The sequence below is a fragment of the Somniosus microcephalus genome, chromosome 9 (genome assembly GCF_052327205.1).
Source record: "Somniosus microcephalus isolate GS21.2 chromosome 9, FLI_Smic_1.0, whole genome shotgun sequence".
In the NCBI taxonomy this organism is placed as follows: domain Eukaryota; kingdom Metazoa; phylum Chordata; class Chondrichthyes; order Squaliformes; family Somniosidae; genus Somniosus; species Somniosus microcephalus.
The window spans coordinates 218323215-218344946 of record NC_140995.1 but is presented as its reverse complement, the minus strand read 5'-3'; the positions used below and the strand labels follow the sequence as shown (position 1 = coordinate 218344946).

The window sequence follows — 21732 nt, the reverse complement described above, 5'->3', positions numbered from 1 at the left end:
CATCTCTAGTAAAATAATTTGGAAAGGAGCTTGTAAGAGCTCAACTCCGTGACAGTGAAGTGAAAGGTTCCTGGAAAATAAATCCGTAGTATTTTCATTACCAACTTGAAATAAAGAGTAGATTGCCTTTCAAAAGCTAGGCTTTATTAACCTTAAAAAACCAGCAGTACATGTTGAGCACCCAGTCTCAACCAAACTGTCGAAACTGAATTTAAGATGGCCACTACAGGTCACATGGAATCAACTAACCAATAAGTTTACAACATGTATCTCAAGGCAGGAAAACAGGCAACCAATTACAATGCTTCTTATAAAACAAGAATAATCACCACACAACTATAATAGATAAATTCATTCCTTCCACATATGCATAAATAAATAAATCAGCAAATAATATGGGGAGCAGCTTTTTACCTTTTAATGTTTGTATATTTTTTGATAGCAAGTATCAAGAAATATATAAAACTTGCATGATTTATATATTTGTGCGCAATGGGATACCTTCAAAGAGGAGCTAGTTCGGGTACAGACTAGATGAGGGGAAAGGAAGGGCATCCAAAGATCGAGCTCCCTGGATAACTAAAGGTATAGAAATTAAAGTGAAGCAGAAAAAGGAAGCTTATGATAAATATTGGGTTCATAATTCAGTACAGAACCAAGCTGAGTACAGGGGAGAATGGAAAAAGGAAAGAAGAGGGGCAAAGAGAGTGTCTGAGAATAGATTAGCGGGTAACATTTAAAAAAGGTAACCCTGTTCTAATCGTTTAAATAGCCATTCCTTATGTAAACGTGCAAGAGATGCAGCTGCTGTAACAATTTAGAATATATTACAAAACATAAAGACCTGCTTTGAATCCATTCCCATTCATTCGTTTTCGCCTCAGTTTTATAGCTATGTTTGACTATCTTGCTGTACTTGCTGACTGTAGTTGCAGTATATAGTGTACACATTATCCCAGAAAAAGTTGAGAAATCCGTGAGGTGACTTATTCACCTTGAGTTCTAATTTTTTCAGAATCAATTCTTTTGCTACAATTAGCTCTACCAATTGTTTCATATCCTCCTCTAGTACACCAGTTTTCTCACTTCCACCATAAATTATAAAAATTAAAGCAAAATATTTATTTAATATTTCCGCCCTACCTTCTCTCTTCAGTTAGACTCTCTCCATCCTTGAGTGGTCCTAGAATGTTAGTGCTAGGATGGAACACTCCCAGGTATTCACCATCAGCATCGAACACTTCCAGGTTAGTTGGAGCAAAGATAGATAAAGCTTCCCCTATTCCACTCCGACAGCATGCTTCAGTCCCATCCAGAAGAACACCCCCTGCTGTACCAGTGTGCATTTTTCGATTTTTCACATCAGTGCTCCCGAGGCCTGTCTGAGTGATGTTGGCAATAGGTGATGAATTAGGGAGTGTTTTGTGCTGCAGACCCATGCCCAGAACTGGATCAAGGCTGCCTAAACTCATTTCACACAGAACTCTTGCAGCCAGAATACATGTTCATCCCATTAGAATGGGCTGGATTTGAACCAAGAGGTATAAGAATAGAGTCTAATCCACTGCACCACCCAGTTTCCAGCATTTTAAAAATTAATCCCTGAGTAAAATGAAATGAGACTGGGACAAAAACAGAATCTCCGCTCTGTTCTCTCCTAAAGCCAGGAAAATTTGTGTGGTAAATTCAGGAAAAGAACAGCAGTGTCTAATTATAATATTGACTTATATAATTATATAGTGACCCAAAAGTAATCAGTTTAGTTTATAAACAATGAGACATTCTGCTGTATTTCTGCTTCTCAAATAAAATGTTTCAGTCCTTTTCAGAATCCTTGGGTTGGATAATCCTTGTGCAATGGTTTTTAAGTTTCTGTTTGTTACAACTTTAAGAAAATAATTAAATTTTGATGGGAACTGTTTAATTAAAAATGGCATGAGTATGAATCTTTTCAATCCACCCATTGCACCCATTAAGGTAGGTGAACTTGGGTATGTGCAACTGTGTGGCATGCCTTTTTGTTATGAGATTGGTTCATTTTCAACTTAACATGCTTATAATAAAATGCAGCTACAGAATCCACGCTTTTATTAATCTGTTTCACCACCATACAGATTTCTCTTCCTCTCTTCCCTACATCCACTATTGCAGGCTAGTCAACCACTGGAGAGGCGCATCAGACCACTGCTGGTTTGTTTTTTGTAAAGTTAAAGAAAGGAAGACTTGCATTTGATTTGTGTCCTAATCAATGTACGCTCTAATTTTTTTTTGCACGTTGTCCCTTTAAATTTGTACGGTATCCCTTCCAGCGGCAGGAACTGGTGAGTGGCCTGCGCGGGAGCTCACAATTGGTGCGTGGCCTCACATCTTTGGGGGAACATTGGTCCTCATGCAAGTCTCAAATATCTGAAAGTGCTTCACAATGAATTATTTTGAAGTGCAGTGACTGTTTTATAGGTAGATGCAACAGCCATTTTGCACAAAGCAAAATTCCACAAACAGCAGGAAGATGAATCACTAGTTTATTTGTTTTTATGGTACTAGTTTAGGAAATTATGTTGGTGAAACCACTAGGAGAGTCCTTGGCCTTCTTTAAATAGTGGGTGGGATCGTTAACATCCATTTGAATCCCTGGAGCAGGCATATGTTGCCTTGGTTTAATTTCCCAAGGATAGCAACTCTGACAGTGCAGTACTCCCTTTGTATTACATTGCAGTGTCAGCCTATAATATATGCTCAAATACTTGAATGGAGTTTTAACCCAGGACGTTCTCAGAGTGATACCAGTTGACACAGTTGCCTTCTCCAAGTCTGTGGCTTCATGGTGCCATATTTACGAGAGGCAGCTTTTGGATTTGGAGCTCAGAACACCTAAACTGAAAAGATATGAATGATCAAGTCAAGTTGAGCTTGAAAATGCCTTGGATTTCAACAGCATATGAAAAAGTCCTTTTGGCTTATCTAGGATTGTGCATCCAGAAAGCCCAATTATTTCTTAAAATATTCCAAGTTTTCACCTCCACTACTCTATCCGAAGTCCATTTCATGTATTGGTTACAGTATGTGAAGACCTTCCTGATACCATTCTTACGTCTACGTGAAAAATTGCAACTGCCTCAGAGATTCTTGGATAAGTATAGAAGAATTTGAAACTAGGAATGGGCATATTTTTATTTAAATTAATTCTCTGGATGTGGGCATTGCTGGCAAGTCCAGCATTTATTGCCCCCTAGTAGCTCTTGAGAAGGTGGTGGGCCGCCTTCTTGAACCACTGCAGCTCGCGTGGTAAAGATGCTCCCTCAATTCTTTTAGGTAGGGAGTTCCAGAATTTTGACTCTGCAACGATGAAGGAACGGTGAAATACACCTAAATTAGGATGGTATGTGACTTAGTGGAACCTGGGGGTGATGGTGCTCCCATGCACCTGCTGCCCTTGTCCTAGGTGATGGAGGTCACGGATTCGGGAGGTGCTGCCGAAGAAGCCTTGATGAACTGCAGATAGTGCATACTGCAGCCACGATATGCCCAATGGTGGTGTGGTTGGATGTTCAGTCTAGTGAATAAAGTGCAGGCCAAGTAGACTGCTTTGTCCTGGATGGTGCCGAGCTTCTTGTGTTGCTGCAGCTGCACCCATCAATGCAGATGGAGAGTACTCCCTCGCACTTGTGCCTTGTAGGAGGTGGCGAGGGTTTGGGGAGTCAGGCGGTGAGCCATTTGCCACAGAATGCCCAGCCTCTGACCTGCTCTTCTAGCTATGGTATTTATGTGGTTGTTGCAGTATAGTTTCTGGTCAGTGGTGACCCCCAGGATGTTGATGGTGCGGGACTTGATGATCATAATGATATTGAATGTAATGGGATGGTGGTTAGGCCCTCTCTTGTTGGAGATGGTCATTGCCTGGCACTTGTGTGTCACAAATGTTACTTGCCACTTAATAGCCCAAGCCTGGGTGCTGTCCAGGTCCGACTGTATGCGAGCATGGACTTTTTTTTTTATTCGTTCATGGGATGTGGGCGTCGCTGGCAAGGCCAGCATTTATTGCCCTTGAGAAGGTGGTGGAGAGCCGCCTTCTTGAACCGCTGCAATCCGTGTGGTGAAGGTACTCCCACAGTGCTGCTGGAGAGGGAGTTCCAGGATTTTGACCCAGCGACAATGAAGGAATGGCGATATACTTCCAAGTCAGGATGGTGTGACTTGGAGGGGAACTTGGAGGTAGTGGTGTTCCCATGCGCTTGCTGCCCTTGCCCTTTTAGGTGGTAGAGGTCGCGGGTTTGGGAGGTGCTGCTGAAGCAGCCTTGGCGAGTTGCTGCAGTGCATCTTATAGATGGTACACACTGCAGCCACGGTATGTCGGTGGTGGAGGGAGTGAATGTTTAAGGTGGCGGATGGGGTGTCAATGAAGCGGGCTGCTTTGTCCTGGATGTTGTCGAGCTTCTTGAATGTTGTTGGAGCTGCACTCATCCAGGCAAGTGGAGAGTATTCCATCACACTCCTGACTTGTGCCTTGTAGATGGTGGAAAGGCTTTGAGGAGTGAGACACTCACTGCAGAATACCCAGCCTCTGACCTGCTCTTGTTACCACTGTATTAATGTGGCTGGTCCAGTTAAGTTTCTGGTCAATGGTGACCCCCCAGGATATTGACGGTGGGGGATTTGGTGATGGTAATGTCGTTGAATGTCGAGGGGCGGTGGTTAGACGCTCGCTTGTTGGAGATAGTCATTGCCTGACACTTGTGTGGCACTAATTTTATCTGCCACTCATCAGCCCAAGCCTGAATGTTGTCCAAGTCTTGTTGCATGCGGGCATGGACTGCTTCATTATCTGAAGAGTTGTGAATGGCGCTGAACACTGTGCAGTCATCAGCGAACATCGCCACTTATGATGGAGGCAAGGTCATTGATGAAGCAGCTGAAGATGGTTGGGCCAAGGACACTGCCCTGAGGAACTCCTGCAGCGATGTCCTGGGGCTGTGACGATTGACCTCCAACCCTAGGTATGACTCCAGCCAGTGGCGCGTTTTCCCCCCGATTCCCATTGACTTCAGTTTTACTCGGGCTCCTTGATGCCACACTCGGTCAAATGCTGCCTCGATGTCAAGGGCAGTCACTCTCACCTCACCTCTGGAATTCAGCTCTTCTGTCCATGTTTGGACCAGGTTGTAATGAGGTCTGGAGCCGAGTGGTCCTGGTGGAACCCAAACTGGGCATCACTGAGCAGGTTATTGGTGAGTAAGTGCTGCTTGATAGCACTGTTGACAACACCTTCCATCACTTTGCTGATGATTGAGAGTAGACTGATGGGTCGGTAATTGGCCGGGTTTGATTTGTCCTGCTTTTTGTGGACAGGACATAGCTGGGCAGTTTTCCACATTGTCGGGTAGATGCCAGTGTTGTAGCTGTACTGGAACAGCTTGGCTAGAAGCGCAGCTAGTCCTGGAGCACAAGTCTTCAGCACAACAGCTGGGATGTTGTCAGGGCCCACAGCCTTTGCTGTATCCAGTGCACTCAGCCGTTTCTTGATATCGCATGGAGTGAATCAAATAGGCTGAAGACTGGCTTCTGTGGTGGTGGGGACTGCAGAAGGAGTCCGATGTGGATCATCTGGCACTTCTGGCTGAAGATGGTTGCAAACGCTTCAGCCTTGTCTTTTGCACTCACGTGCTGGGCTCCACCATCATTGAGGATGGTGATATTCATGGAGTCTCCTCCTCCCATTCATTGTTTTATGGTCCACCACCATTCACGACTGGATGTGGCAGGACTGCGGAGCTTTGATCTGATCCATTGATTGTGGGATTGCTTAGCTCTGTCTATAGCATGCTGCTTCCGCTTTTTAGCATGCATGTAGTCCTGTGTTGCAGCTTCCCCAGGTTGGCACCTCATTTTTAGGTACGCTTGGTGCTGCTCCTGGCATGCTCTTCTACACTCCTTATTGAACCAGGGTTGGTCCCCTGGCTTGATGGTAATGGTTGAGTGAGAGATATGACTGGTCTTGAGATTGCAGATTGTGGTGGAATACAATTCTGCAGCTGCTGATGGCCCACAGCGCCTCATGGATGCCCAGTTTTGAGCTGCTAGATCTGTTTTGAATCTATTCCATTTAGCACGGTGGTAGTGCCACACAACACAATGGAGGGTGTCCTCAGTGTGACGACGGGACTTCGTCTCCACAATGACTGTGCAGTGGTCACTGCTACCAATGCTGTCATGGACAGATGCATCTACGACAGGCAGATTGGTGAAGACGAGGTCAAGTAGGTTTTTCCCTTGTGTTGGTTCTCTCACCACCTGTCACAGGCCCAGACTGGCAGCTATATCCTTCAGGACTCGGCCAGCTCGGTCAGTAGTGGTGTTACCGAGCCACTCTTGGTGATGGGACATTGAAGTCCCCCACCCAGCGTACATTCTGCGCCCTTGCTACTCTCAGTGCTTCTTCCAAGTGGTGTTCAACATGGAGGAGTACTGATTCATTTGCTGAGGGAGAGCGGTAGGTGGTAATCAGCAGGAGGTTTCTTTGCCCTTGCTTGACCTGAAGTCATGAGACTTTATGGGGTCCGGAGTCAATGTTGAGGGCTCCCAGGGCCACTCCTTCCCGACTGTATACCACTGTGCTGCCACCCCTGGTGGGTCTATCCTGCCTGTGGGATAGGACATACCCAGGGATGGTGATACTGAGTTTGGGCTCTGCTAGGGTCATTTGACTCCAGACCTTATTTCAGCCTTGGTCCAAACATGGATAATAGACCAGAGTTCCAGAGGTGAGGTAAGAGCAATTGCCCTTGACATCAAGACAGCATTTATCCGAGTGTGGCACCAAGAAGCCCTAATAGAATTTATGTCAGTGGGGAAAACTCTCCAGTGACTGGAGTCATACTTGGCACAAGTTTGATAGCTGTGGTTGTTGGAGGCCAATCATCTCAGCCCCAGGACATCACTACAGGAGTTAGTCAGGGCAGTATCCAAGGCCCAACTATCTTCAGCTGCTTCAGAAATGACTTTTCCTCTATCAAAAGTCAGAAATGGGCCTGTTCTATTTGCATTTCTTCATATAATAAAGCAGGAACAGTAGTATAGTGGTTCTGTTACTGGATTAGTAATCCAGAGGCCTGGACTAATGATCCGGAGACGCGAGTTCAAATCTCGCCATGGCAGCTGGGAAATTTAAATTCCGTTAATTAACTAACTCTGGAATAAAAAGCTAGTGTCAGTAATGGTGAGTGTCGGATTGTCGTAAAAACCCATCTGGTTCACTAATGTCCTTTAGGGAAAGAAATCTGCCATCCTTACCCAGTCTGGCCTATTTGTGACTCCAGACCCACAGCAATGTGGTTGACACTTAACTGCCCTCTGAAATGGCCTAGCAAGTCATTCAGTTGTAAAAAACCGCTATGACAAACAATAAGAATAAAACCGTACGGACCACCCGGCATCGACCCCGGCATCGACCTCGGCACCGCTACGGACACGACAACGGCACACCCAGTCCAGTTGACCCTGCAAAGTCCTCCTCGCCAACATCTGGGAGAGCTGTCCCACAGACTAGTCAAGCAACAGCCTGACATAGTCATGCTCACAGGTTCGCTAGGGGCACAACTAGTTCTGGAGCACAGCTCTTCAGTACTATAGCCAGGATGTTGTCGGGGATTGTAACATTTGTTTTGATCAGTGCACTCGGCCGTTTCTTGATGTCACGTGGAGTGAATCAAATTGGATGAAGACTGGTATCTGTGAAGATGGGGACCTCTGGAGGAAGCCGAGAAGTATCATCCAGTCTGCACTTCTGGCTGAAAATCATTGCAAACGCTTCAGCCTTGTCTTTTGCACTCGCATGCTGGGCTCTGCCATCATTGAGAATGGGGATGTTCATGGAGGCTCCTCCTCCCATTGGTTACTTTATTGTCCACCACCATTCACAACTGGGTGTGGCAAAATTGCAGAGCTTCAATCTGATCTGTTGATTGTGATATTGCTCAGCTCTGTCTATAGCATGCTGCTTTCCCTGTTTGGCAACGAGTCCTGTGTTGTAGTTTCACCTCTTTTTCAGAATGGAAATGGTAGCATAGTGGTTGTTACTGGACTAGGAATCCACTGACCACTGATCCAGAGACGTGAGTTCAAATCCCACCATGGCAGCTGGGGAATTTAAATTCAGTTAATTAAATAAATCTGGAATAAAAAGCTAGTATCAGTAATGGTGACCATGAAACTACCGGATTGTCGTAAAAACTTAGATGGGTTAACTAATGTCCTTCAGGGAAGGAATTCTGCCATCCTTACCTGGCCTGACCTATATGTGACTCCAGACCCAAAGCAATGTGGTTGACTCGTAACTGCCCTCTGAGATGGCCGAGCAAGTCACTCTCAGTTGTCAAGAATGCGGCTCATGCCACCTTCTCGAGGGCAATTAGGGATGGGCAATAAATGCTGGCTTTGCCAGCGACGCCCACATCCCGTGAATGAATTTTTAAAAAAGCTATGCCTGGTGCTGCTTCTGGCACTCCCCATTGAACAAGGTTGGTTATCGGCAGGGTTAATATCAGAAACTTGAGATATATTGATACTAATGTGAACATGGATTTAAACTTTTTATATGTGACCTATGCGGCAATAGCTTTGAACATCCTGCTGTACATTGCAACATTTATGTGCATATTTGTGATAAAGTTTAAAGTTTTGCATTATATAGGAAAAACAGCCTTCCCCTAAAAGTAAAAAAAAAAGTCTATTTCATAATGTATTGGGGAAACCATAACATATAGAATAGCATCTTTTAAACGAAGCAAATAAATATTTGAAGCAGAGTAATATACAGGGCTATGGGAAGAGAGCAGGACTGGGTTCATTTTGGATTGCTCCAGCTACAAAGGCTGCATGACCTCATTGTGCTGTAAACAACTTTAGTTCTAAAGTTGTGCTGAGTTTTACACAGTATCTTTAACAATACAATGGGCTGAAAGTGATGGAACGCTAGGTTGTTTTGCAGCGTAAACCATATACACCAGTGATGCACGATCACCTGATCAAGATGATTTGTTATTAGGTACCAAAGATGCACTGGTGGGTGTTTTATACTTTTGTCGTATGGTTTGTGTCCAAGACAATGAGGTATCAATGCCAAACATATGGCACCATGAGAGCATAAAATGCATCTACAGTATAAACTTGCATTATAAGAACATAAGAACATAAGAAATAGGAGCAGGAGTAGGCCAATCGGCCCCTCGAGCCTGCTCCGCCATTCAATAAGATCATGGCTGATCTGATCCTAACCGCCAATCCACTATCACAGAACCATCTCCTGCATCTAACAGAATTAGACGCACGAAATAGGAGCAGGATCAGGCTACACGGCCCCTGGGCCCGCTCCGCTACCCACAGGGCCATGACCAATCCGAACCTAGACTCATGTCCAAATTCCTGCCCGCTCCCTGTAACCCATAATTCCCTTTACTTCTAGGAAACTGTCTATTTCTGTTTTAAATTTATGTAATGATGTAGCTTCTACAGTTTTCTGGGGCAGCATATTCCATGGACCTACCACCCTCTGAGTGAAGTAGTTCCTCCTCATCTCAGTTTTGAAAGAGCAGCCCCTTATTCTAAGACTATGCCCCCTAGTTCTAGTTTCACCCATCATCGGGAACATCTTCCCCGCATCCACCCGATCCAACCCCTTCACAATCTTATATGTTTCAATAAGATCGCCTCTCATTCTTCTGAACTCCAATGAGTAGAGTCCCAATCTACTCAACCTCTCCTCATATGTCCATCCCCTCATCCCCGGGATTAACCGAGTGAACCTTCTTTGTACTGACTCGAGAGCAAGTATGTCTTTTCTTAAGTATGGACACCAAAACTGTACGCAGTATTCCAGGTGCGGTCTCACCAATACCTTGTACAACTGAAGCAATACCTCCCTATTTTTATATTCTATCCCCCTAGCAATGAAAGCCAACATTCCATTGGCCTTCTTAATCACTTGCTGCACCTGCATACTAACCTTTTGAGTTTCGTGCACCAGGACCCCCAGATCCCTTTGTACTTCAGTACTTTCCAGTTTCTTGCCATTAAGATAATAACTTGCTCTACGATTTTTCCTGCCAAAGTGCATAACCTCACACTTTCCAGTATTGTATTCCATCTGCCAAATCTCTGCCCACTTACTTAGCCTGTCTATGTCCCCTTGAAGGTTTTTTATGTCCTCCTCACTCACTACTTTCCCCCCCATCTTAGTATCATCTGCAAACTTTGATATGTTACACTCGGTCCCCTCCTCCAAATCGTTAATATAGATTGTAAAGAGTTGGGGACCCAGCACTGACCCCTGCGGAACACCACTAGTTACTGATTGCCAGTCTGAGAATGAACCATTTATCCCAACTCTCTGCCTTCTGTTAGATAGCCAATCCTCTATCCATGCCAGAATATTACCCCCAATCCTGTGATTTTTTATCTTAAGCAATAATCTTTTGTGTGGCACCTTGTCAAATGCCTTTTGGAAGTCTAAATACACTACGTCCACTGGTTCCCCTTTATCCACCCTATATGTTACTTCCTCAAAGAACTCCAGCAAATTTGTCAAACATGACTTCCCCTTCATAAAACCATGCTGACTTTGTCCTATTAAATGATGATTATCCAAATGTCCTGTTACTGTCTCCTTAATAATGGACTCCAAAATTTTACCTACCACAGATGTTAGGCTAACCGGTCTATAGTTTCCAGCCTCCTGTCTACTGCCCTTTTTAAATAAGGGTGTTACATTAGCAGTTTTCCAGTCTGCCGGGACCATTGCCGAGTCCAGGGAGTTTTGGAAAATTATTACCAATGCATCCACAATCTCTACCGCCACTTCCCTCAAGACCCTAGGATGTAAGCCATCAGGTCCAGGTGATTTATCCGCCTTGAGTCCCATTATTTTACCGAGTACCACTTCCTTAGTGATTTTGATCGTGTTTAGCTCCTCCCCCCCCTTTAGCCCCTTGTTTGCCCAATGTTGGGATATTCTTAGTGTCTTCTACTGTAAAGACTGATATAAAATATTCATTCAGTGTTTTTGCCATCTCCATATTTCCCACCATTAATTTCCCGGTCTCATCCTCTAAGGGACCAACATTTACTTTAGCCACCCTTTTTTTTTATATAACTATAAAAACTCTTACTATCTGTTTTTATATTTTTTGCTAATTTACTTTCATAATCTATCTTCCCTTTCTTAATCAATCTTTTTGTTATTTTTTGCTGTCTTTTAAAGTTTCCCCAATCCTCTATCCTCCCACTAGATTTGGCTACCTTATATGCCCTTGTTTTTAGTCGAATGCTATCCTTAATTTCTTTGCTTAGCCACGGATGGCTGTCTTTTCTTTTACACCCTTTTCTTCTCGGTGGAATATATATTTTTTGGAAGTTGTAAAATAACTCCTTAAATGTACACCACTGATCTTGTACTGATCCATTAAGCTGCCCAAAGGTTGCCTTCCCCATTCATGTCATCTTTCAAACTTACGAATCTTTTGAACAGAGTTCAAGTCGTTCTACAGAGTGCATTTAGACTATAACTGTGGTGTCTGTGAAGTGATTTTGCTTTGCTGCAGTTACAGTGTAGATGTAATCTAAATCCAGTATCTGATCCCAACTTGACACTGGAACAAAGTGAGACCCCTCTAGGGGATGGAATCTTACTTCACTTCAGAGTCGGTTCGGGCTTTAACATCCAACTTACATTCCCAAGTTTAGTGTCTGTTCGAACCAGTTTAGATTCCACACCTCCACTAAGCTTGGAGTACAGTATATAAAGTTTTGGTTAGAGAGCCACTGTCAAGTGTGAAACTTTCGTAACATTTTAGATTATAGTGAAAATTCTTTAGAATAAGCATTTTCTATAACCTCTGTTTTGAACCTGTCTTCTTCAGACTCCCTCGTACATAAGTCTGGAGAAAGTCATAAAATGGGGGCCAATATCTCAGTATGATAGATAAATTGTATTAAAGGTTGTATAGAAAGAAACATAGAAAAATAGGAGCAGGAGTAGGCCATTCGGCCCTTCAAGCCTGCTCCGCCATTCAATATGATCATGGCTGATCCTCTATCTCAATAACATATTCCCGCTCTCTCCCCATACCCCTTGATGCCTTTTGTGTCTAGAAATCTATCTATCTCCTTCTTAAATATATTCAGTGACTTGGCCTCCGTAGCCTTCTGAGTGAAGAAATTTCTCCTCATCTCAGTCCTAAATGTCCTACCCTGTATCCTGAGGCTGTGACCCCTTGTTTTAGACCTCCCCAGCCAGGGGAAATCATCCTCCCTGCATCCAGTCTGTCTAGCCCTGTATACTGTGTTTTACATGCATACGGCTTGTTTCTTTTTTTCCTGATATCTGTAATAACTTATTAATAAAACATCTATATGTTCTTTGCAAAAGACTAAATTTCAGTCGGCAAGACTTTACAAAAACAGAAGGACTTTACAAATCACTATGGGTGGGAAATACAGCATAATTAATTCTCAACACAGCTGTAGTGCTTTATATTACTGAGATTAGTCAGTGAGCACAGCAGCAATTGTTTCTGTTTCAATCAAAGAAAACAATAGAATTTCTTTCTATGATCTATTGAGTGGTGCTATATGATGGTATTCTGTTGGTTTTTAGGTTGGATTAATTCGTGGTAAACAAGATGCAGATAATTTACTATGATGTAATATTCCAGGAATAGAGTTGACTTTTTTTCCTGAAAGAGACAATATCCCTTTTGTTTCCCGAGATTAACTGAACATAGTCTTTGGAGGTCAAAGTATCTTTGTGAAAACAAAAGTTAGCTGGTGCAAGTAGGCTGAGTGGCAGTGTACGAGACCACTACCCTTTCACCTAATGGGATCTGCTTTTGAGTCCATCAAAGAATGGATTGAATGTCTCTTGTCAGCAATTAAGTACCAGTTCCCAGCAAACCGGAGTATACAGTATAAAAATAACTAAATGTATCCTTGAATTTGGAATAAATTGACACAGTTCATTGTACTTGTTCAGAGTGGTTTGTCGGGATAGAAACTGTTATACAGGAAATAAAAATATTTAAAGTCTTGTCTTCAGTACATGCTTCCTGTTTGTCACAGTTTTACTTTACATTTTGTTGATTAGCTTAAAGTAAACCAGCAGGAATCAAGACTGAAGAGGTAGGAAACATAAATGAGGTGAGGAAGCATTTAGGAAGTTGCCAATGTGAAACTACAAAGGGCTTATGAAAATAACCAATCATAAATGAATAGTTAGGAGAACATACCAATAACAAATTTAAAGAGAGAGATGAACTAATAGAATTAGTTTTTGATCAAGTGTCTTGGAGAAAATTAGCAGGCATGTTATTGGCAGAGTTGCTGAGGCATCAAATCCTGGCTGTGTGATAGGAAACAAAGGGTCTGTATAAATGGAGAGTATGCTGGGTAGAGGGGTGTGATGCGTAGAGTTAGGGCTCAGAACCGGTCCTCTAACACAAATGAACTGGAGAGTGTGACACCTTCATCTGAAAGTTTGCAGACGACACCAAAAACCTACCATCTACAATCCTCATCCTACCCTCTTCTCTTCCCCCTTCCAGAAGGAAACCCCTCACCCCCACAGTAAGAAAATGGGCCCTGACAAATATTTCCTCTTATTTTTTGGAGGGGCTGCGCAGCCCATTCACAGTTTCGCACATGTGCTAAACTTAACCGACTAAGAGCTGCGCGTCTGCATAGCTTATAGGGAACATTGGCCCTAGCCCACTACGAGGAAAATTGGCCCTGACCCAGTGTTACCCACCCCTTTGGCTGGCTTCCCTCCCCTCCACCTTCTGTCCTCTTTTCACCCTACCCTCTCCTTCATTCCATCCCCATCCAGCTCCCTCTGCCTCTACCTGCCCCACTGTGAAGAAAATGGGCCCAGGCCCAGGGCTTACCCCCCTTATCCCAATCCCGCATGGCCCCCATTTCTCCAAACCCTGTCCCCTCTTCCCTTTTTCTTACCTCCCCCTGTACTCCATCACCATATTTCCCCCATCCTGCTCCTCTCCCTCTCTCCATTCCCTTCTCTCTATCTCCCCTCTCGCTGTCCTCCCCTCCCATCTGCCTTCCGGCCTCCTCCACCAGATGGGCCCAGTAATTCCTCCACCTTCCTGGCCTGCTTGACCCGAGTACTGCACTTTGTCTTGACTCCCAGTGCAACACCACAGTGTGTATGTGTGATACAGCTAGAGACAGTGGTTTTATTCCCATAGTTTCCTTGAACATAATTCAGTCCAGACTTTTTTGTGCATTTAGTCTGGCTCAATTGAATCCATACAAGAACAATAGACAATAAAGCCTAAATTGGGATTCTGCCAGTCAAATCCACTTTTTCCTGTTTGTACTGTTGCAGCACTTAAAAGTATGGACTGACAAAATTAAACAAAGAAAACCAATCTCTTATTTTTCTGATGCCAAATTTTACACACGCACATTTTGGGATGTATGGTAATTATGAAATTTAATCTTCAAATTGAGATATAGGGGTCGATTTTCCTGAAGCTGTCGGGAAGGAGGCGGGACTACAACTTTCGGGTTTTAGACCCGCCTACTTCGGCGTCCGGCCAAATCGCGTGATTTTCCCTTGATTGACCTTGTTGAGCCCACCCAGCGGGCTCAGCAGGCCAATTAAGGGCCACCCGGCAACAGGTGACGTCACAGACTGCAATTTCATCTGTCAAGAGTTCTTGACAGATGAAATATCAGCGTTTGACAGCTGTTTGAAGCTGTGAAACACTGACGATCTGAGTTCTAACCTGAGTCCTTCTACACAGACTCAGTTAGAACTCTCAGCAGCACTCAAAGCTGAAGGCTGTCACTTTTGACAGATCGCAGCCGTTCAGCTTTAAGTGCCGGCTGAGTGATGGGCTCCCGACGCCTACAGGAAGAAAGGCTGTTAAGGTAAGTACAGGTAAGTAAAAGTTCTTTACACACTTTAGACACACCAAACACACTTACCTTTGCACTCATGCACCCATCACTCACCTGAGCATCGACATCGCGACCCCTTCAACCCGACGGCCCGCCTGCTCTAACCTGGCGTGGTTTGGAGCCGTCGGGAATCCCACATGAAACCCCTCAAAATAGGGATTAGGCTAAAAACTGCCTGTTAACTATCTGTTAAGAGGCAGTTAATTGGCACTAATCCCTTCCTGCCTGGTTTCGGCGGGTCCCAGTGCGGGGCGGGTACCCGCCGCCCCTGAAACTTGCGTGGGGCGGGGTTTTGGGCGGGATGGTGTCGGGACCCCTAAATTCGGGATTTTCCCCCCCCCCCCCCCCACGCCTGAAACCCTGCCTGACGGCTCCAGGAAAATCGACCCCTTGATGTTATACAAATCATTGCTTAATCAGGTTAAAAATCAGGAGAACTAATAATGGGAGTTAAAACTGGAATTGTGTTGCAGCATAGTTTAGTCATCCGAAATTAAGTATTAATTGGCTATCATAAAAATGTATCTGATTCCCCAAATGAAGTAATGATAAAAGATGTCCAGAATGCAGTATTATCTACCTGACTTAAGAAAGATCAAGAAATTCAAGTATGTGAAAAGCTTTTGTTTCTGTTCCTTGTTGTCTATCAGCTGTTTGGTCACTTGTAACCCTTTGTCAAATGAGGTGAAAGTCAGAGGACTCACCGATATTACTGTGACCATTTGCATCTACAGCTCAGAAATGCGCTCCTACTGCACGAATGTTGTGTTCCATTATCTTCATGACCTCAATGCCAAAGCCAATTAAGTACTTGTGAAGTGTAATCAATGTTGTAATGTAGGAAAATGTAGCTACCAATTTGCACACAGCAAGCTCCCAAAAGCAGCAATGAGATAAATGACCAGATAATCGATTTTAGTAGTATTGCTTGAGGGATAAATGTTGGCCAGGTCCCTTGGAGAACCCCCTTGCTCTTCTTTGAAGAGTTATGGAATCTTTTACATCCACCTGAGAGGGCAGACAGGGCCTCGGCTTAACATCATCTGAAAAATGCCATCTCTGACAGTTCAGCGCTCCGCTCCCTCAGTACTGCACTGAAGTGTCGGCCTAGATTATATTCTTAAATCTATGAAGTGGGGCTTGAACCTACAAGCTTCTGACTCAGGAAATTGCTACCACTGAGCTAAGGTTGACCGTTGAGTACACAGGACCCTTAAAGCCAGGAGACAGAGGAGACCATCATCCAATCAGGTCTTCTGGGAACACGACCAGTGTCTAAACAACTCTGCCGCTCAGGATCCTCTCAAAGATTTTAAAAGACTGTCATGATGTCAACACATTACACACAATCTTTTTCTTCCTGTGTGGTATGTAAAGATGCAATATGAGAGTGGAGCCTCATCCAGGGCAAGATGTTTTGAAAATAGCCGTTCTTGCATCCTAAGAACTAATACGCACAAAAGAACTAATGCCTGTTCCAGAAAGACTTAGCACAATCTACCTAAAAAGGTTGGATTTTCGGTCCTAGTATCGTATCTATATACTGCGAACTAAAATCCAACCAAGATTAACCAGTGGGGTGGGGGGAGGTAGGTCAAATGGAGAGATCATCTGCTGAAGGTAAAAATGCTAAAGGCAGAAAACTCAAGTGAGGCCTAAGGGTGGTTCAATGTTAGATCAAATAAGCTTGTCCAGTAAACAGTAGCTTGAACCAAAAATGCTATCTACATGATTTTACAAATAAGGAGCATGAGCTCAGGGCTCAAAGAGAGTGCACATCAATTTATTAGATTTAAGTGCCAACTAAGATCTAACAGTCCAAATTTGATTTAGTTTCCATGCATTTTATAAAACTACTAATGAAACGATGGTCACCAAGAGAACGACAACAGATTTCCTTTCCTCAAGGACATTAGTGAACCAGATGGGTTTTTACATCAATCCAGTAGGTTCATGGTCACCATTACTGAGACTAATTTTTTATTCCAAATTTATTTATTAACTGAATTTAAATTCCCCAGCTACCGTGGTGGAATTTGAATTAATGTCTCTGGATTATTTGTCCAGGCCTCTGGATTTCTAGTCCAGTAACATAACCATAATGCTACCGTTCCCCATTATGTAGATGCCTTTTTTGTAGATTGTACTAAATCTTTCTGGATGAATCGTTAGGTTTTTGTGGCCTATAGCCCTGTGGGCTCATGAATGGCTATTTTGAAAACTAACGAGGTAAATGAGTAGCAAAATTCATTTTGCGTTGTTGTCTGGAAGTGCTTTTACAGTAGCACTTATTCAGATCGGAGGGTCACATTAAGACTCCCAAAACCCGACACTGGAATTTTCGGCCCACTTTTTCATTGCCCAACCTAAACGAGCACCAATGTAAAAGTGCCCTAAGAGTCAGAAAATGTTCAAATTAAGAGTATACCTCTGCTTCATAGGCAATGTTAACGGGTTTTCTGTTGAAATTATCTGCGAGGTAGCTGCATAGAGCACACTCTACACCTTCACTAACCATTCTTAGATTTAACACATACAGCGAATCTACATTTTCGGCAAGCCTGTTAGTGGCCATGAATTTTAGTTCATTGTTGGGGGCTTTCTCCTTTTCTTTCCGCCTCAAAATGATGCACTGCTTGGTCAATCTCTTACGATGTGTGGAGAACAAAGAACATAAGATTAGCTACCTTGAAAGGGCTTCAAATGTTCTTCAAATTGAAGCATCCTCAATATGCTAAATGCACACCCACCCATTCTCCAGGCTTGCTGGCAATGTTTAATTTTTCTTTGCACAGCTCACTTTCTCTGATTTTAAATGACTTGAAGCTCTGCCCTTGGAAGAAACTTTAGTACATCTAATGGTGGATGTTATGTGGATGGCATCATGGACTTCACAAGTGTTTCAGAGGGACATTATCCCTTGCACTTTTCTCCACAGATGATATGAAAAGCCTGGGCTTGTGCCTGTCATGTATGGAAGATGCTTGTTTTTTCTGAATCAATATCGAAAGCTATGATACCACTGCTATTTGACTACCAGAAGAATCCATGTTTATAGTAATGGCAGAAGTTTGTGAACGACCAGCTATTTCTGCTAATACATCGATACGGTCATGGTGGGTATTTCATCACTGTACAGTAATTAAGGTTTTAATTCAATGTAGTTAACTCTAATTTTGAGGATTGGTAGTCAGTCAGTCTTTGGAGGGAATCTGGATATTGGGAGGAGGGTGGGTTTGGAACTCGGGGCATTTTATAGGGGTACAGTAGCATAGTGGTTATGTTACTGGAACAGTAATCCAGAGGCCTGAACTAATAATCTGGAGATGTGAGTTTAAATCCCACCATGGCAGCTGGAGAATTTAAATCTGGAATTAAAAGGTATCAGTAATTGTGATCACGAAACTAGCGGATTGTTGTAAAAACCCAACTGGCTCACTAATGCCCTTTAGGGAAGGAAATCTGCTGTCAATTACCCGGTCTAGACCCACAGCAATGTGGTTGACTCTTCGCTGCCCTCTGAAATGGCGTAGCAACCCACTCAGCTGTACCAAACCACGACGACAAAGTCAGCACTGTGGGAATCTTCTTCTTCGTAGGCAGTCCCTCGGAACCGAGGATGACTTTCAGCACAAGGATTGCAGCAGTTCAAAAAGGCGGCTCACCACCACCTTCTCGAGCAATTAGGGAAGGGCAATAAATGCCGGCCTTGCCAGAGGCGCCCACATCCTGTGAACGAATAAATGAAAAGATAACAATAGTTTCAGCTTCTGCTGTGAAAAAGCTCAAATATTGCTGCATCAGCTGGTGCTGAAATCATGAAAGGCACTGAAACAAGTATTGGGTATATTTTTTAAAATTTGTTCATGGGATGTGGGCATCGCTGGCAAGGCCAGCATTTATTGCCCATCCCTTGTTGTCCTTGAGAAGGTGGTGGTGAGCCGCCTTCTTGAACCACTGCAGTCTGTGTGGTGAAGGTACTCCCACAGTGCTGTTAGGGAGGGAGTTCCAGGATTTTGACCCAGCAACGATGAAGGAATGGCAATATACTTCCAAGTCAGGATGGTGTGTGACTTGGAGGTGGTGGTGTTCCCATGTGCCTGCTGCCCTTGTCCTTCTAGGTGGTGGAGGTTACGGGTTTGGGAGGTGCTGTCAAAGAAGCCTTGGCGAGTTGCTGCAGTGTATCTTGTAGATGGTACACACTGCAGCCACGGTACGCCAGTGGTGGAGGGAGTGAATGTTTAAGGTGGTGGATGGGGTGCCAATCAAGCGGACTGCTTTGTCTTTGATGGTGTCGAGCTTCTCGAGCGTTGTTGGAGCTGCACTCATCCAGGCAAGTGGAGAGTATTCCATCACACTCCTTACTTGTGCCTTGTAGATGGTGGAAAGGCTTTGGGGAGTCAGGAGGTGAGACACTTGCCACAGAATACCTAGCCTCTGACCTGCTCTTGTTGCCACAGTATTTGTGGCTGGTCCAGTTAAGTTTCTGGTCAATGGTGACCCCCAGGATGGTGATGGTGGGGGATTCAGCGATGGTAATGCCATTGAATGTCAAGGGGTGGTGGTTAGACGCTCGCTTTTTGGAGATGGCCATTGCTTGGCACTTTTGTGATGCGAATGTTACCTGCCACTTATCAGACCAAGCCGGAATGTCGTCCAGGTCTTGCTGCATGCGGGCATGGACTGCTTCATTATCTGAGGAGTTGCGAATGGCGCTGAACACTGCAGTCATCAGCGAACATCCCTACTTCTGACCTTATGATAGCGGGAAGGTCATTGATGAAGCAGCTGAAGATGGTTGGGCTTGGGACACTGCTTGAGGAACTCTTGCAGCGATATCCTGGGGCTATGATGATTGACCTCCAACCACCACAACCATCTTTCTTTGTGCTGGGTATGACTCTAGCCAGTAGAGAGTTTTCCCCCCGGTTCCCATTGACTTCACTAATTATGGTCATAATCATTGCACGAGCTTCACTCGCATAGTTCAAGGTAGGCTGTGACAAGTTACTTAAAGGCTAATCATTTTAACTGGGACAAACCTTTGCATATACATCTTTAGCAATATGGTGATGTTAATCTTCAGATAACTTTGAATGTCATCCACAAGACTAATTACCATGACTCAAATAATAGTCTAAAAGTAATGCATTTTAGTGCAATTCTATTGATGTAATTATATTAGCAGTTTCTTCTGAACAGATGTTGTGATCAGGCCAAATTCATGCCTGTTGAACTAGTGATGAGATAAATACTTTACCTTAGTTTTCTGCTCAATCAAAATTGGTCAATTGATTTTATTGAAATGCCTGTGAGAGGATTGAAATACAAGAGCTGACTATTAATTTAATAATTATAAATGCTCATTAAACTTCCTGCAAACGTATGTTACTTTTGAAAACATTGACCACCATGTGACCTTTATATTCCACATGTTCATCCAAGTTTGTCAAAGGGCGGTGGAAGCAGATTCTGTAGTAACTTTAAAAGGGAATTGGATATATACTTGAAAAGGAAAAACATTGCAGGGGCATGGGGAAAGAGTGGGGGAGTGGGACTAATTGGATAGCTCTTTCAAAGAGTTACAGGCATGATGGACCGAGTGGCCTCCTCCTGTGCTGTAAGATTCTGTGATTCTCTATGGTATTTTTACAATAGAGGCGTGCAGCCAGCTGAAGATGTCGGGTTCTCCTCGAGTATAAACTGGTCCCGCAGGGAGATGACAGTCAAAATGTGGGTCGACAAATCTGCTGTCAGAGTAAGGCCTTCTAGTGCAGTTGTACCACAGTCTCTATATTGCACAGTGGACTTAAGTAGCCCTACAGAGTGTGGCATCGAATTCCAAATGTAAAAAGGGGGTAGAGAACCACATCTACCGTGCCAGCAACAAAAATATTTAGTAAAGTAAAAGCACCTGTGGATGGAAAAGCATGGTGTGGTCCAAGCCCAATACAAGTGTTTGAAATGAATTTGTGTTGAGGTCTGCAGAGAGCTCCAAAACACTAACCCGAATGTTTTTTCTGTCTCTGTCTTTGCCACAATGTGCAGCATCTGAATGACTGGAACTCCCAGAATCCAGACTGTCTTCTGCTTGTTATTAAAGAACTGGTGCAACAGTACCACAAATACCAATGTGATCGACTCCACGAGAGCTCGCGCCTTATGTTTGAGTATACAGCACTACAGGAGGGGCCTGAATTTGGAGACAACATGGAAATCTATGCAGGAAGAAAGAATAACTGGGTAAATTTATTGTTTGTTTAATAGGCACTAAATGAGCAACTAATTCAAGCAACTTTGGTGTAGATTAGCTTTTTTTGTCTTTAATAGCAATTTCAGGAGTAAAGAGGGCTACTGTATCATTATTCCTGAACTCTATGTCTATGTCTTCTCATCCAGAGTCCTGATTTCTTTTTTAATGACTTTTTTTGTGTGAAATTTGCACTCATCAAGGTGAAAGATTATGGATGTGTCTTGCTGGAGCAGAGCATCTCTTGGCGTGATCCATTAGTTAGATTTTTTCCTGCACCCTTCAGCTCACCATAACTTGCTGGAAGTGCGAGCTGATAACGGCGTGACAAGAACATCGGGGCATCTGCAACCTTAGCGAACAACGGGACCAACAGTGTATCTCCTTCAGCAATGAGGTTTAAGGATTGAGGAACACAGGAATCACAGAGAAGGAGGGTAAATTAGAGTGGGTGAATTAAAATCAAATCTCGTAAAGAAAGAGAAATAAAGAATGGGAAAGAAATTGAATTAAGAGAG

At 43.7% G+C, this 21732-nt stretch overlaps 1 protein-coding gene across 4 annotated transcripts in view; it reads left to right on the top strand.

The window, feature by feature from the left end:
• babam2 (BRISC and BRCA1 A complex member 2) overlaps positions 1-21732 on the top strand; it is a 223271-nt gene that overhangs the window by 35458 nt on the left and 166081 nt on the right. For 3 of the 4 annotated variants that reach the window (XM_085997911.1, XM_085997909.1, XM_085997912.1), the window contains one exon: positions 21013-21207. The exons of the other annotated variant lie outside the window; for it this stretch is intronic. In XM_085997911.1, coding sequence (XP_085854037.1) covers positions 21013-21207 — 195 coding nt within the window. The remainder of the gene's footprint in view (positions 1-21012; positions 21208-21732) is intronic. 4 annotated transcript variants of the gene reach the window in all.